At 44.5% G+C, this 15,483-nt stretch overlaps 1 protein-coding gene across 1 annotated transcript; it reads right to left on the bottom strand.

Annotated features, from left to right (window-relative positions):
- Nucleotides 1-226: 226 nt before the first annotated feature.
- On the bottom strand, nt 227-15,298 carry cyp11c1 (cytochrome P450, family 11, subfamily C, polypeptide 1; the record flags this gene model as incomplete). Its single annotated transcript, XM_080896662.1, has 9 exons — nt 227-357; nt 1,222-1,428; nt 1,531-1,609; nt 10,505-10,671; nt 10,780-10,961; nt 11,054-11,257; nt 12,434-12,648; nt 14,761-14,916; nt 15,006-15,298. 9 exons carry the CDS (start codon nt 15,296-15,298, stop codon nt 247-249), a joined length of 1,614 nt encoding a protein of 537 aa, XP_080752788.1. The 3' UTR covers nt 227-246.
- Nucleotides 15,299-15,483: the final 185 nt, after the last annotated feature.

Below are 15,483 nucleotides of genomic sequence, written 5' to 3'. Positions count from 1 at the left end.
ACTGCCACCTGATGGATATATGTTAATGCTGCACCTGTGGGTGCTGCCTTTGTCACGACGAAAACAATAACAACAGTGGATAAAATTCATCTTTATTTATCTTCATTCCAATGCAAAGTGTGTAAGGACGCTTAAAAAGCTCTTTATTAGGAATAATCGGAAATAAATTATTAAAGCGCGCAAACCCTACGTGATTAAACTTGTCAAATGGTAACAGCATGACTCTCCTCTGAGCATGTGTGTGTGTCAGAGCTTGCTGAAAGTAATCCTCGGCGGAGTCTCGGGCTGGAGGATGAGGGTGACTGTGGTGTTGAGGTCCTCTGAGGACGGCACGCTGAGATGGAAGCTAAGCAGGATCTAGACATGCAGAGAGGGAGGAGGCAGGAGAGTGGAGGGGTGGAAGCATCAAGGAAGAGAGGAAGAGAGAGCAGAGACGTTTACAGGGATTAAAATCATGCTACAGTGAGGGGCGGAATAGAAATAGGTGTATCTGCTCAAAATGCTACTTAGATTTTTTTCGTTTCTCTTCGGGTGAACTATAATTTAGTGAAACAAACTTTACTTCGCATTTATTTGAGAGATTTTCTTACTGGTTGAATAAACATATTCCATCTAAAGTTTTAGGATTTGAAAACAGTGTTAAACTTTACAATTTGTTTTTTTCCTCCATTGATCACCCTGTTTCCATGAAACATGAACCAATGAAGTTGCCCAACACTGCAGGAGGTTTCTTGTTATTAAAAGGGAGTTTTTCTTTCCCACTGTTGCAAATTGTTTGCCTGTAGTGATTGTTGATTGTTGGAGTTTCTCTGTTTTACTATAGGGCCTTCACCTTACAATATTAAGCACCTTGAGTCAGCTGTTCTTATGGTTTGGAACTATATAAATTCAAGTGTATTGAATTGAACTTGTTTATAACTAATGTTTATAACTATTAATGTAGCTATTATCTTCACTGTAGCCAGTAATGTAAAGTGGTCCTTATAGGGAACCGAATCATTAATTCACTGCAAAACAATGACTTATAAAGCACTGAGTGAACTGAAGTCTTCTATTCTTTTAAATGCACAGCTTTTACTTCTTACCAGCCTTATAACTGAGCTCTCATGTTTCCACTTCTTCCTGTCCTCTTGCATCATTGTCCTTTCACTTTCATCCCATCCCAAAACTTGCTTTCTTGCTTCCTTACTCTTCCCCTTTCACTTTTTTGCTGTCACTCACATGCATGAGAAAAAGTTGCATCTCGCTCTCAGCAATCCTCCTCCCGACACACTGCCTCGCCCCGAAGCCAAATGCCAGTGAGCGAAATCCTGCGGCTTCCACCCTTTGGCCCTCTTCTCTGCTCCACCGGCTGGGGTCAAAGCGCAGTGGATCCTCAAACACTTTTTCACTTCTCCCCATTGGGTAAATACAGGCCTGGACCAAAGTCTGAGGAGAATTTACCACCAAACGCATGTTAGTCAGATGAATGTATATGAATGTCTATGTGAGTGCAACAGAAAGAATCAGAGTTACAGTCCAAACACTCACCCCAGCAGGTATGTGGTAGTTCTGGAGAACGATGTCTCTGACTGGATACCGCTGCACTGTAATTCCCACCGGGTACAACCTAAACCAAAAGCAATCCAGACATTGAAAGCTTAAAATTTCTGACACATTACCTTTGAATCCTCCATTAGTTGAGTTGTCTGACATAATCAAGATTTCTGGTAATCAATTCTCATTTAGGTGCCTTTTGATAAACACAGACACTCAGACAGTTGATGATTTTTTTTTCCATACATGAGTTGAAGGAAAAATTAGTTTCTTCTTGTCTATATATAATATGTGTCATACATTAATTACTGTACAATATTCCTGTGTGAAATTTCCAGTGACAACTTTTGATTATTATTTAGAAAAACCCTGTAGCTAGCTAGGGTCAGGGTCATTACTGGTTGCATGAGGCGGATCTGGACCCTACAGAGGGTGCACAGGTAGTCCAGCTTAATTCTGTTGTTTTCGTTCAAATTCTTTGGTTTTTGATCAAATTCTGTTCTTTTCATTCAAATTCTGTTCTTTTCATTCAAATTCCATTGTTTTCATTCAAATGCTTTTGTTTTCATTCTAATTCTACTCTTTTTATTCAAATTCTATTGTTTGTTTTAGAATTCTGTTGTTTTCATTAAAATTCCGTCGTTTTCATGTTAATTCCGTTGTTTTCATTCTAATTCTGTTGTTTGTTTTGAACCTCCATTGTTTTGATTCAAATTCCATTGTTTTGATTCAAATTCTGTTGTTTTCATTCAAATTCCATTGTTTTGATTCAAATTCTGTTGTTTTCATTCAAATTCCATTGTTTTGATTCAAATTCTGTTCTGTTCATTCAAATTCCGTTGTTTTAATTCAAATTCCATTGTTTTGATTCAAATTCTGTTGTTTTCATTCAAATGCTTTTGTTTTCATTCTAATTCTACTCTTTTTATTCAAATTCTATTGTTTGTTTTAGAATTCTGTTGCTTTCATTCAAACTCTGTTCTATACATTCTAATTCCGTTGTTTTCATTCTAATTCTGTTCTTTTCATTGAAATTCCATTGTTTTCATTCTAATTCTGTTGTTTGTTTTAAACTTCCATTGTTTCCATTCAAATTTTGTTGTTTTCATTCAAAATTCTGTTCTGTTCATTCTAATTCTGTTGTTTTCATTCTAATTCTGTTGTTTGTTTTAAACTTCCATTGTTTTCATTCAAATTCTGTTGTTTTCATTCAAATTCCGTTGTTTTCATTCTAATTCTGTTGTTTGTTTTAAACTTCCATTGTTTTCATTCAAATTCTGTTGTTTTCATTCAAATTCCATTGTTTTCATTCTAATTCTGTTGTTTGTTTTAAACTTCCATTGTTTTCATTCAAATTCTGTTGTTTTCATTAAAATTCCGTTGTTTTCATTCAAATTCTACTCTTTTTATTCAAATTCCATTGTTTGTTCTTAAATTCTGTTCTTTTCATTAAAATTCCGTTGTTTTCATGTTAATTCCGTTGTTTTATTCTAATTCTGTTGTTTGTTTTAAACTTCCATTGTTTTCATTCAAATTCTGTTCTTTTCATTGAAATTCCGTTGTTTTCATTCAAATTCCTTTGTTTTGATTCAAATTCTGTTCTGTTCATTCTAATTCCGTTGTTTTCATTCAAACTCTGTTCTGTACATTCTAATTCCGTTCTTTTCATTCAAATTCCATTGTTTTCATTCAAATTCTGTTCTTTTCATTGAAATTCCGTTGTTTTCATTCAAATTCTGTTCTTTTCATTGAAATTCCGTTGTTTTCATTCAAATGATTTTGTTTTCATTCTAATTCTACTCTTTTTATTCAAATTCCATTGTTTGTTCTTAAATTCTGTTGTTTTCATTAAAATTCCGTCGTTTCCATGTTAATTCCGCTGTTTTCATTCTAATTCTGTTGTTTGTTTTAAACTTCCATTGTTTTCATTCAAATTCCATTGTTTTGATTCAAATTCTGTTGTTTTGATTCAAATTGGGGAAAAAAATGGAAAAAGGCCGCTGTGTAATCCATTCATTTCAACAAAGTAACTGTATTCTAATTATCGCTGCTTAAACAGTAACTGTAGCAGAATACAGTTACTCATATTTTGTATTTTAAATACCTAAGGCGGGTACAGGTATTCCATTACTCCCCAACACTGGCCGCAAATAACATTAATTAGTAATTGCCAATTGATAACAGCAACTTTTCACCAGATACTCGGTGCTTTTTGAGGTAATGTAAGGTAAACTGTTAACAAAAACTGTTTCTGAGTTTGTCTAACTCTAACAGATATTTTCATTGTTTAAAATTGGCATAGATGTACTTAATTAAACAGGGCAGCGTTTCTCTGTATGTACACAAGCTTCAATAATTTTCTCACTTTAATGAAACTTGTGAAAAAAAAGAAATGTCTTCATGCCTCTCTAATTTTATTCTATTGTCTTTCGCTTTACATATTCATGTGTAAATTTGTTCTTCTCACCTGTTTCGCATGTCTTTAGTATTCAGCACAACCTTGTTTTCTGTTATGCACATAACATAATATCATAGCCAGAAGTAGAGATTAGAGGTCACCATCTTTATATTCTTTTAAACAGAAGCAAACACTTTAACAAATTATTTTTATGTATTATGGATTTGACGCAGTATTTTTTCATCTTGTTTAAGGAATAAGTCTTTATAATAAAAATTATTATTTGCTGTATTTTACAAAGGCATAATTGTCATTAATTGTAACAATGAAACAGCGGTGATCAGCAGTGACTTATTGAAGAAGCATAGGACCTTTAGTTCAAGGAACATTTTTCACTTATCTAGAATGTTCTTTAAAGCCACCAAAAACTTGGCAAATCAGTCCTCTTGTTTTTGAAAAACAATGGCCGTTTTTACATATAAAACTAGACTGGCCGATGGCGCGTTATGGCAGCCTCGCTTTTGTCAGTCTGCCCCAGGGCAGCTGTGGCTACAACTGTAGCTTGCCTCCACCAGTGAGTGAATGAATAGTGGAATTGTACAGCACTTTGAGGGCCCCAAAAAGCGCCATATAAATGCAATCCATTATTATTATTATTATTATTATTATTATTATTATTATTATTAAAAATTCAATTCAATTCAATTTTATTTATATAGCGCCAAATCACAACAAAAGTCGCCTCAAGGCGCTTCATAGGTACAGCGAAAAACCCAACAATCATATGACCCCCTATGAGCAAGCACTTTGGCGACAGTGGGAAGGAAAAACTCCCTTTTAACAGGAAGAAACCTCCGGCAGAACCAGGCTCAGGGAGGGGCAGCCATCTGCTGCGACTGGTTGAGGTGAGAGAAGGAAAACAGGATGAAAGACATGCTGTGGAAGAGAGACAGAGGTTAATAACAGATATGATTCAATGCCGAGAGGTCTATTAATACATAGTGAGTGAGAAAGGTGACTGGAAAGGAAAGGAAAAACTCAATGCATCATGGAAATCCCCGGCAGCCTACGTCTATTGCAGCATAACTAAGGGAGGATTCAGGGTCACCTGGTCCAGCCCTAACTATATGCTTTAGCAAAAAGGAAAGTTTTAAGCCTAATCTTGAAAGTAGAGATAGTGTCTGTCTCCCGAATCCAAACTGGAAGCTGGTTCCACAGAAGAGGGGCCTGAAAACTGAAGGCTCTGCCTCCCATTCTACTTTTAAATACTCTAGGAACAACAAGTAGGCCTGCAGAGCGAGAGCGAAGTGCTCTAATAGGGTGATATGGTACTACAAGGTCATTAAGATAAGACGGGGCCTGATTATTTAAGACCTTGTGTGTGAGGAGCAGGATTTTGAATTCAATTCTGGATTTAACAGGAAGCCAATGAAGGGAAGCCAAAACAGGAGAAATATGCTCTCTCTTTCTAGTCCCTGTCAGTACTCTTGCTGCAGCATTGTGGATTAGCTGAAGGCTTTTTAGGGAGTTTTTAGGACATTCTGATAATAATGAATTACAGCAGTCCAGCCTGGAAGTAATAAATGCATGAACTAGTTTTTTAGCGTCACTAAGAGACAGGAGATTTCTAACTTTAGAGACATTGCGCAAATGGAAGAAAGCAGTCTTACATATTTGTTTGATATGTGCGTTGAAGGACATGTCCTTGTCAAAAATGACTCCAAGGTTCCTCACAGCGTTACTGGAGGCCAAGGTAATGCCATCCAGAGTAAGAATCTGGTTAGATACCATATTTCTAAGATTTTCAGGGCCGAGTACAATAACCTCAGTTTTATCTGAATTAAGAAGCAGAAAGTTAGCGGCCATCCAGGTCTTTATGTCTTTAAGACATTCCTGCAGTTTAACTAATTGTGTGTTACCTGGCTTCATGGATAGATAGACCTGGGTGTCATCTGCATAGCAGTGAAAATGTATGCTATGTCTTCTAATGATGCTGCCTAAGGGAAGCATGTATAATGTAAACAGAATTGGTCCTAGCACTGAACCCTGTGGAACTCCATAATTAACCTCAGTGTGTGAAGAGGACTCTCCATTTACATGCACAAATTGGAGTCTATTACCGGTAGATAGATATGATACAAACCACTGCAGTGCAGTACCTGTAATACCTGCAGCATGTTCTAATCGCTCTAATAGGATATTATGGTCGACAGTATCGAATGCTGCACTAAGGTCTAGCAGGACAAGCACAGAGATGAGTCCACTGTCAGAGGCCATAAGATCATTTGTAACCTTCACTAAAGCTGTTTCTGTGCTGTGATAGCTGTTTGACAACTACTCTTTCAAGGATTTTTGATATGAAAGTGTCAGGGTCCTGGGACTGGGCGACCCAGGATCCCTGAGCAGTCATGTATTATATTATTATTATTATTATTGTTGTGTATTTTGGTGTTGCTCCCCCTCCCCCTGTGCTTGTGTATGTGTGTGTGGGTGGCTGAGCACTTGTTTATAGGCGGCGTCAGGCCTGGAGGGTGTGGCCCTGCAAGGGGACTGGCCACACCCGAAGCCACACACCTGCTGCTGATCAGGCCTCGTCGGGGGAGCTACTTAAGAGAGTCTTGGAGCTCCCACCGACGCGGGATCATTGCTTGGGACTCCACGTTAGTTACCCAGTTTAGGTTTTGGTCGTGTAGTGTATGCCTGCCATTGTTCAGTGTCCTGACTGCTGCCGCTATTGTTTCCCGCAGGAGGAGCGTGGAGGGCTTAAGGAGCAGCGAGCACCGGGAGTGCAGACACGGGAGCAGAGAGCACTTGGAGGACACGACACGGGAGTCTGGGGAGAAACACGGGGATTTATTGTTGTTTGATATCACCCTCTGTAAATAAACACTGTCTATACGTAGAGCACCGCGCCTGGGTCCTCCTTCCCCACTCCTTCCACGGTGTGCCATGCCAAACCGTGACAGAATGATCCCGCCACGTATGGACCCAGCGGTCTCTGAGGAGAGGCTCAGGAGGGAGGTTATGGACAGGGTTTACAGACTCTGTGAGTTATGGTGGGAGAAGCCCGCGGAAGGTTTGCGTCGCGCCGTGGAGAGGCGGCTGCAGGAGACGCTTTTTAAATTTCCCTGGCTGGTTGACGACCTTAATCCTGTCGTCTTGGACTTCTTACTTTCCACCCTCCACCTCCACTCTCCTCCTCAGGCTGCTCACCGGCCCGGACAGCTGGTGGATTCACAGCCTGAGACGCCGGCCCCGACGTCTACACGAAAACGACGTTCACGCCGCCGGCGTTCCTCACCTCAGCCACATCCACGGACATCTCAAGAGCCGGCTGTGGTGAGTAGTACGGACAATTTTCCATTTCCCTCACCATCTGTGTTTGTGTCTGCAGTGGACGAGCTAACGACGCAGGTAACGTCACCTTGGTCTGAGGTCGCTACACCACCCGCTGCTTCACCATCTGCAGCTGTACCTCCGCCACCGTTTCGTCTGCCTGCAGCCACCATCCTGATTTCTTTTTCACTGCCAGCTGCGGAGCCCTGCGAGCCGGAGCAGGAGCTCGGAGAGCCGGAGGAGCTCAGCGAGCTGGAGGAGCCCGCACCGCCAGCTGAGGAGCTCAGCGAGCTGGGGGAGCCCGCACCGCCAGCTGAGGAGCTCAGCGAGCTGGGGGAGCCCGCACCGCCAGCTGAGGAGCTCAGCGAGCTGGGGGAGCCCGCACCGCCAGCTGAGGAGCTCAGCGAGCTGGGGGAGCCCGCACCGCCAGCTGAGGAGCTCAGCGAGCCGGGGGAGCCCGCACCGCCAGCTGAGGAGCTCAGCGAGCCGGGGGAGCCCGCACCGCCAGCTGAGGAGCTCAGCGAGCCGGGGGAGCCCGCACCGCCAGCTGAGGAGCTCAGCGAGCCGGGGGAGCCCGCACCGCCAGCTGAGGAGCTCAGCGAGCCGGGGGAGCCCGCACCGCCAGCTGAGGAGCTCAGCGAGCCGGGGGAGCCCGCACCGCCAGCTGAGGAGCTCAGCGAGCCGGGGGAGCCCGCACCGCCAGCTGAGGAGCTCAGCGAGCCGGGGGAGCCCGCACCGCCAGCTGAGGAGCTCAGCGAGCCGGGGGAGCCCGCACCGCCAGCTGAGGAGCTCAGCGAGCCGGAGGGGCTCAGCGAGCGGGAGGGGCTCAGCGAGCCGGAGGAGCCCGCACCGCCAGCTGAGGGGCTCAGCGAGCCGGAGCGGGAGCAGTTCGGCGTGCCGGTGGAGCTAGTCGAGCCGGAGGAGCTCGGCGAGCCTGTGGAGCCCGCGCTGCCACCGGAGGAGCTCGGAGGTCCGGAGAGACCCGCTCAGCCTGAACTGGAGGTCGGCAAGTCAGACGGATCATCGCGTCTAGCGCGCCCTCCACGCCAGCTACGCCCAGCGCGTCTGCGTCATCGGCCGGCGTGTCATCGGCCTTGTACCATACCTCGCCGTTGTTCACCGGAGCTGCGCCGCCACCACTGGATTCGGGGCAGGCCGCCTGGGGAGCAGCGCCGCCGTCGTCGGACCCGGGACAGGCCGCCGGAGGGGCAGCAGCGCCGCCACCACCACTGGATCCCGGGCAGGCCGCCTGGGGAGCAGCGCCGCCGCCGCCGGACCCGGGGCAGGCCGCCACCGCCACTGGATCCCGGGCTGGCCGCCTGGGGAGCAGCGCCGCCGCCGTCGGACCCGGGGCAGGCCGCCGGAGGAGCAGCAGCGCCGCCACCGCCACTGGATCCCGGGCAGGCCGCCTGGGGCGCAGCGCCGCCGTTACTGGACCCGGGACTCGCCACCGGAGGGGCAGCAGTGCCGCCGCCACTGGAGCTGTGGCAGGCCCCCGGAACTGTTTTGCTGCTGCTGCCGGACCCGTGGCCGTCCGCCGGAGCGGCAATGTCGCCGCCTTTGGACTCGAGGTAGGCCCCCTGAACTCTTTTGTTATGTTGATGGGCCGCCTGAGACTGTTTTGTGGCGTTTTTTCTTTTTGTTGCTCCGCTGCTGGATGCGCGGTCGGTCTCTGGGACGGTGACCTTGGGGGGGTTGTTTTCTTTGGTTGTTTTTGCTTGTTTTGATTCTGTGTAATCAATTATTGTAAATGTAAATGTTATCAGGAAATGATCAGACAGGAGAGGGTTTTCAGGAAACACTGTTAAATGTTCAGTTTCTATGCCATATGTTAACACAAGATCTAGAGTGTGATTAAAGTGGTGGGTGGGTTCTTTTACATTTTGAGAGAAGCCAATTGAGTCTAATAACAGATTAAATGCCATGTTGAGGCTGTCATTTTTAGCATCAACATGGATGTTAAAATCACCCACAATAATTATTTTATCTGAGCTGAGCACTACATCAGATAAAAAGTCTGAGGAATCAGACAGAAACTCTGTGTAAGGCCCAGGTGGACGATAGATGATAACAAGTAAGACTGGTTTCTGAGTTTTACAGCTGGGTTGGACAAGGTTAAGCATCAGGTTTTCAAATGAATTAAAAGTCTGTCTTGGTCTTTCGTTAATTAATAGGCTGGTGTGAAAAATTGCTGCCACACCGCCCCCTCGGCCTGTGCTTCGGGATTTCTGGTAGTTAGACACAGTCTCAATGGAGATTTTTCAATGGGTTTTTGGGGGGTAGCAAGAGGAGAGAAGCTGCAGAGAGGCGTAAGACTGCAACTCTGCTTCCTGGTCCCAACTCTGGTCATATTTTGGGGGGTTTAATAAATTTGTCCATATTTCTAGAAATGAGAGCTGCTCCATCCAAAGTGGGATGGATGCTGTCTCTCCTAACAAGACCAGGTTTCCTCCAGAAGGTTTGCCAATTATCTATGAAGCCCACATCGTTTCTGGACTCCTCCAGAATGCCACATCAGTACGTGAGACTGCCAGGTGTTGCTTGTTTGTGCAAGGAGGAACAGGATGAGCACTGCCAGAGTTACAAAATGACTTCCAGCAGGTCACCGGTGTGAATGTCTCTGACTAAACAATCAGAAACCGACTTCATGAGAGTTGCCCGAGGGTCCGATGTCCTGCAGTGGGGCCTGTGCTGACTGCACAGAATGCCAGAATTGACAGGCCAATCACTGATGCCCTGTGTATTTCGCCATGAGAACATGTGACAGACATGTGCTCAGGGTGAACCTGAGAATCCATAGAAAACATTATACTGCCTGTAACATTGTTAAGCATTGACTGGTTTGGTGGTGGGTCAGTGATGCACTGCTCCAGATTAAGGAGATCTCCCAGTACACCATCCATCGTCTCATTAGGACCATGGGTACCAGCACATGGGGACAACATAAACTACAGAGTTTGAGATGCTGCAATGAAATTTTTGGCAAACATTCGTGGAAAAAACATACAGGAGTCACATGTCAGCAGATCCACAGTGCTTCAGAGTGACATGTGAATGAAAATATGTGAGCATTAGGACGTGTATTAGAGGTGCCCTCCACTGTGTGGGCACTGGAGACAGATGTAAGGACAGACTGCAGAGATGTGTATGTGTAGGTGCCGTTCTCATTTATTTTCCATGTGCAAACAAATGGATATAAGAGACCATGTGCAGTCAGATTCTTGACGTGTTTACCTGAGGACCTCTTTGATTGTGCCTTTAAGAAGTGGTGCCCCCTGCAGGGCTTTGTGAGGATCCCCACCAGCCTGTGCCCACGACACCCTCACCTGCTGCCTAACGCTCTCCTGCACCTCAGGGTTGCGTCCCAGCTCAAACAGAGCAAACTGCAGGGGTACTGCTGTCTGAAGAGAGGATAGGATGAGACGTGACACAGAATTAGGTATAGAGACCCAGGCTAAGTCAGGCTATCACACATATTGGCACACACACACACACACCAACACACGCACCGTATCCACCCCTCCAGCCATCAGCTCAGTGATGTTGGCTTTGATGAGGTCCAAAGATAGCTGCCCTTTCTCCATGAGTTGCCCCAGAACTCCAGTGTACTGGCTTCCAGCAGTCCCAGCCGGAGATGCTCTATCCAGGGAGGTTGACAAGCGCTGGTACCCCCTCTGGATCCTCGCCTCCGCTGGAAGACAAACAGTCAGGTTGTGGAAGTGAAAGGACAAAGAAGCATGCTGATGCTGATATGACGCTCTTGCGATTATGGCCCTTTCCTACCATGACTGAAGATGTGGTCCCAAGCAGTGGCGTGCTGGGTCCACAGGGGAGCACCCATGCGCAACAGTAAGCGAGGGGGCAGGTAGAGGAGAGGAGTGGTGGTTGTTAGCATTCGCTCCACGGCCCAGATGAACTTCTGAGATTCCAGGGAGGGGGATGAGGAGAAGAGGCCAATACGCTCTCCGTAGAGCACGTGGCAGCTAGCTAGAGAGGGAGGAAGGGAGGAAAAGAAAGAGGTATAGGCGGGTTAAGATGAGATAGATGACTGATGACCTAAAACATGAGCAAGCAAAGGACTTAAAAATAAATAAACTATTAAACTTCATGGAGGATTACATTGACCTTTGTCTTGAATGTCTCTATGTGTCATCAATTTATTAATCTTTTCCAAATAACAGTTAAACAATTTCAAAAATGCACTTTATTTTTTCTTATTTATGTAAAAACAAACAAAAATAGACCCCTTTTAATATAGATCTCCCCACGGTGCGCATGATGTTTCCCAATCAAACATGTTCAAGTTATATTAACACGACATCAGCGACTGGAGTAGAGTTTCTTACTCCGGCTTAGCACTTGGTTTCTTGTGCTGGGCTCCATTAGGAGCAGAGCAGCGTGACTCAAAGTCATCAGCTCTCCCCCCCTTCCCACTCGCATACACACAGATGCAAACAAGTGTACACTGAGTCATACAGGCTTTCACACTTGCGAACATGGAATACAGCAGATAGGCACATGAAAGGAGCAGACCTGCTGAAATAACGCTGGAGCTTTGATCATCTTTGTTGCCATTTCTATTTTTAAAGGTGCATGTTCTTTTTGACCTCCTACACCCAGAGTACGCTAAGAGACGCCTGGGGATAGGATGAGGTTCGGTTCTCATGTTAGGTGTGAATATTTTAGAATTAAAGGACAGAGAGAGCAGCAGCACTGATCTATTTGCGTTTTCTTCTTCTTCTTCTTCTTCTTTTTTTGAAGATTTTAAAGAGGTGATGCTCCTGCAGATTGTGTAATTCCTCTGACGTCAGAAACTGGCGCAGCTTACATCAGCATTTGTGAGTCAATGCATAGACCTGATAGTTAGGCTGAATGAAAGCCTGTCAAAACGGGGAAGCGACATGAATCCGTGGCCTTCCATCCCTCGGGGCTTCAAGGTCGATCACTGCCGCATGAAAAATTAGACTTGACATTTATGGGATGTTTCTGTCAAACACCCATCATTTCACACCTCTCCACACTTTTCCAACATAGAAAAAGAAAGTCTACTTTTTTGGCTTCATTGTAAATAAACAGGAATTAATGAATACTCATTTTACAAGCTGTAAAATGACACTTAGAGATACACAAAGGTCTCATATCATGGGGCTGATGACCTCTAACCTTCCAGTGCAAAACGAAAAAGGTCAGGACTGGGATCGATGGTAAGAACGCATTTTCCCTTCTCTCCTCTTCCCTCCTTTTCCATTCTTGTCTGCAGCATTTGAAAGAAATCCTTCGCCACCTCATCAAGGAGAGGGAGAAAGCGTTTTACTGCTGCACTCATCATCACCTCCTTGTTCAGCTGCAGACGGTCAGCTCTCCACTCTTCCCCATTCCTGTGGAGAGAAAGGTGCACGCTAAGCATTAAAATGAGCTTATTTCATATCTGCTCAGTCACTGTGAAATAAAATAAGGACATCGTGTTCAAGTCTGACTCCCAGTCAGACTTATCATTGTCTAAACATGAATTCAAAGAAAGCCAGATTGAGAGAAGTCTCTTTTTTTGGTGCTTGACCTCTTCCCAACCACACGTCTACCTTTACCCAAACGTTGCAATAGTTAATATGCAACAAAGAAAGTTTTCATAGGACACGAGATAATCAGGTGCAAAAATAAGTACACCTTTACTGCTTCCATAGGAATGAGGAGTGAGCTGATCTGGAGCAGTCAGGTGTGTTAACACAATGCCACAGTCCTCCCGGGACTGGATGTCCCTGCAAATTCACCCCAAGGTCAGATTATGCAATGTTCACAGAAAAAAACCAAGAGATACATCTCGTCTCTACATTCGTCTCTCTAAAAAAGAACATGACAGCACAGTTTCGGTTTGCAAAGTTAAATCTGAACAACACAAGGTTTCTGGAACAATGTCCTTTTGGAGAGAGTAGAGCTGTTTTGCCAGAAAGCACAGCACCACATTTGGAAAAAAACAAACTTAGTAGATCAGCACAAACACCGTCTGGCGCGGTGTTGGAGGCATGATCTTTGGGCTCGTTTTGCAGGCTCTCAAATTCCCACAAGCAACTGAACTGAATCGATTTTGTAAAGAAGATAGGGGGGAAATTCCCCCACAACACTGTGAGAGAGTGAGACAATCATGCAAACACCAACACAAAGCAAAAGTCATTACTTGAAGTTGTGGCTGCTAAAGGTCATTACAAGCTACTCTGTCACAGGACTGCTCAGAATCCAGGGAAAACTTCCTTTTCCTGAAGACAGTGGGGGATTATCATGTTTAACAGGTACAAACACGTAGCTAACAACTCGTCACTCGTGACAACAGCCATCTTTAAATAGCTGAATTATATTAATCAGTTCATTTAAAGTGTATAGCATTTTCTTAAATGCACAGCTCTTACATGTGCAGTTAAACCACAGCGTGTTTCTGTGGTTGAGTGAAAGCAAATTAAAGTCTGTTAAAAGAGAACTGATGACTTTGAAAATTCTGATGTAAAACAATAAGAAAAAAGAATTCACTGTTTGAATTATGAAAAATATTTCAGTCCACTGGGATTTCTCAGCCTAGTTTTGGTCTTTTTTTAAAGTCGCATGAGAGTTCCAGCTTTATGGGGGTGACACTAAATCTGAATCAGTGGCTACAAACTTCCAGCAGCCTTTACCACTCAACCCTTTACAGCCATGAGTTTTTGTGTGCGTTTGCATGAGTTCATGGTTCAGGATTTAAAAGCTTAAAATATTGAAAATATTGAATTAGAAAATGTCTGAATGCACTAATATTAGAACTTTTAAAAGGACCTTTATGTCAGAACCAACAACCGAACAACACACACAGTATAAGGATGTCTAGAGACCTCTTTTTGTGTATAATTTTAAATATTATATATAATCTCTATGGTGACCACAGCCTTTGCAGTGCGCTCCATTTAGTTGTTCTAATATTCCAATAAGAAATGAGAAAACTTCATCTTTTGCTTTAATTTTGCATTTTCTCCTTATAATTATAATCTCATTGGAAAAGCTGTTCTTTTAGGGCTGAAATTTCGCTGTATTTTGTTGTTGTTTTATGAACAACCTCAGTCTGCTTTTTAAAGTCATAATTATTGCTTGTTATCTGTGTTTCACACCAGAGTGCTGTACCTTCACAGTGATGTTTTACCATCTCTCAGTCAAATGTATGAGCAGGAAGCAACTAAGAAACTAAATGATGAACAAAAACTTTCCATGCCTGATTAAATTACCCCCCCACCCCCCAAAAGACACGATGATGGTACAAGTGATTACATTCATGTGCACACACCCACATGGAGTTGTTTCCATCCCTCGAGGGAACATTGAAATGATTTAGTCAAATTTTGACTCTTAAATTTTAATCAGTAGAATAATGGGATTTTACCCACGGAGGGGAGAGGAGTCTCCATCGTGTGACTGCTTGCACAGATGCATATCACCACTTCACGAGTAATTTAAAACACACATGTGGAACTGACTTGAGGAAGATGCCCTTGCTGTGGTTGCGTATTTCCCGGTGTGTCGCCCAGGGCTGCAGGGTCATCCGTTGGGGGTGCAGACCCTCTGACTTAAAGAGCTCACTGACGTCAGATGGGAGCATGATGTTCACGCTGCTTAGGGTGCCGAGCTTTTCTCTATTGCAGTCACACAGAGAGACAGAAAGGATATTTGGTAAGCACACGAACATACTGAAGAACGTTTTAAGCTTTAAACTTCCCTCTACCTGTAGATGGGTCCGAGCGTGTTGAAGGTCCTCTCCATGTGCTTGTGAAGCTGCTGGAAGCGATTTTCTCTCCAGAATTTCAGCAGGTTGAGCCATCCATTCCTCCCAGTGTGAGGGATCTCCTCAAAACTCCGCATCCCTTTCACTACTCTTTTCCCGCCTTCTAGCTTTCCATGCATCACAGTCCCTGCTGCAGTCACACAAAGACCCTTTTGAGGTGCAACACCAAAAAACACATTTCTGGACCCACAAGAGCCCTTCGCTTTGATACCCGCAGTCACTCGTGTGGACATGCTGGCTCTGGTCTGAGTGAGCTGTGCCAGGCGGTCTCATCCAGAGTTGTGACACTTCTTGTTTGGTGTCGTCTCTGCAGGGCTCATTCTTTCCCTCCTCCAACGCTAAAATTCACCCTTGAATGAGATTTCGTGCTGACAGGAGTTTGATGATTTATAAATCTGAGCATCAGAGTTCAAGAGAA

Source organism: Rhamphochromis sp. 'chilingali' (genome assembly GCF_963969265.1).
Source record: "Rhamphochromis sp. 'chilingali' genome assembly, chromosome: 11".
NCBI classification, from domain to species: domain Eukaryota; kingdom Metazoa; phylum Chordata; class Actinopteri; order Cichliformes; family Cichlidae; genus Rhamphochromis; species Rhamphochromis sp. 'chilingali'.
This window is presented reverse-complemented; position numbering and strand designations above follow the sequence as displayed.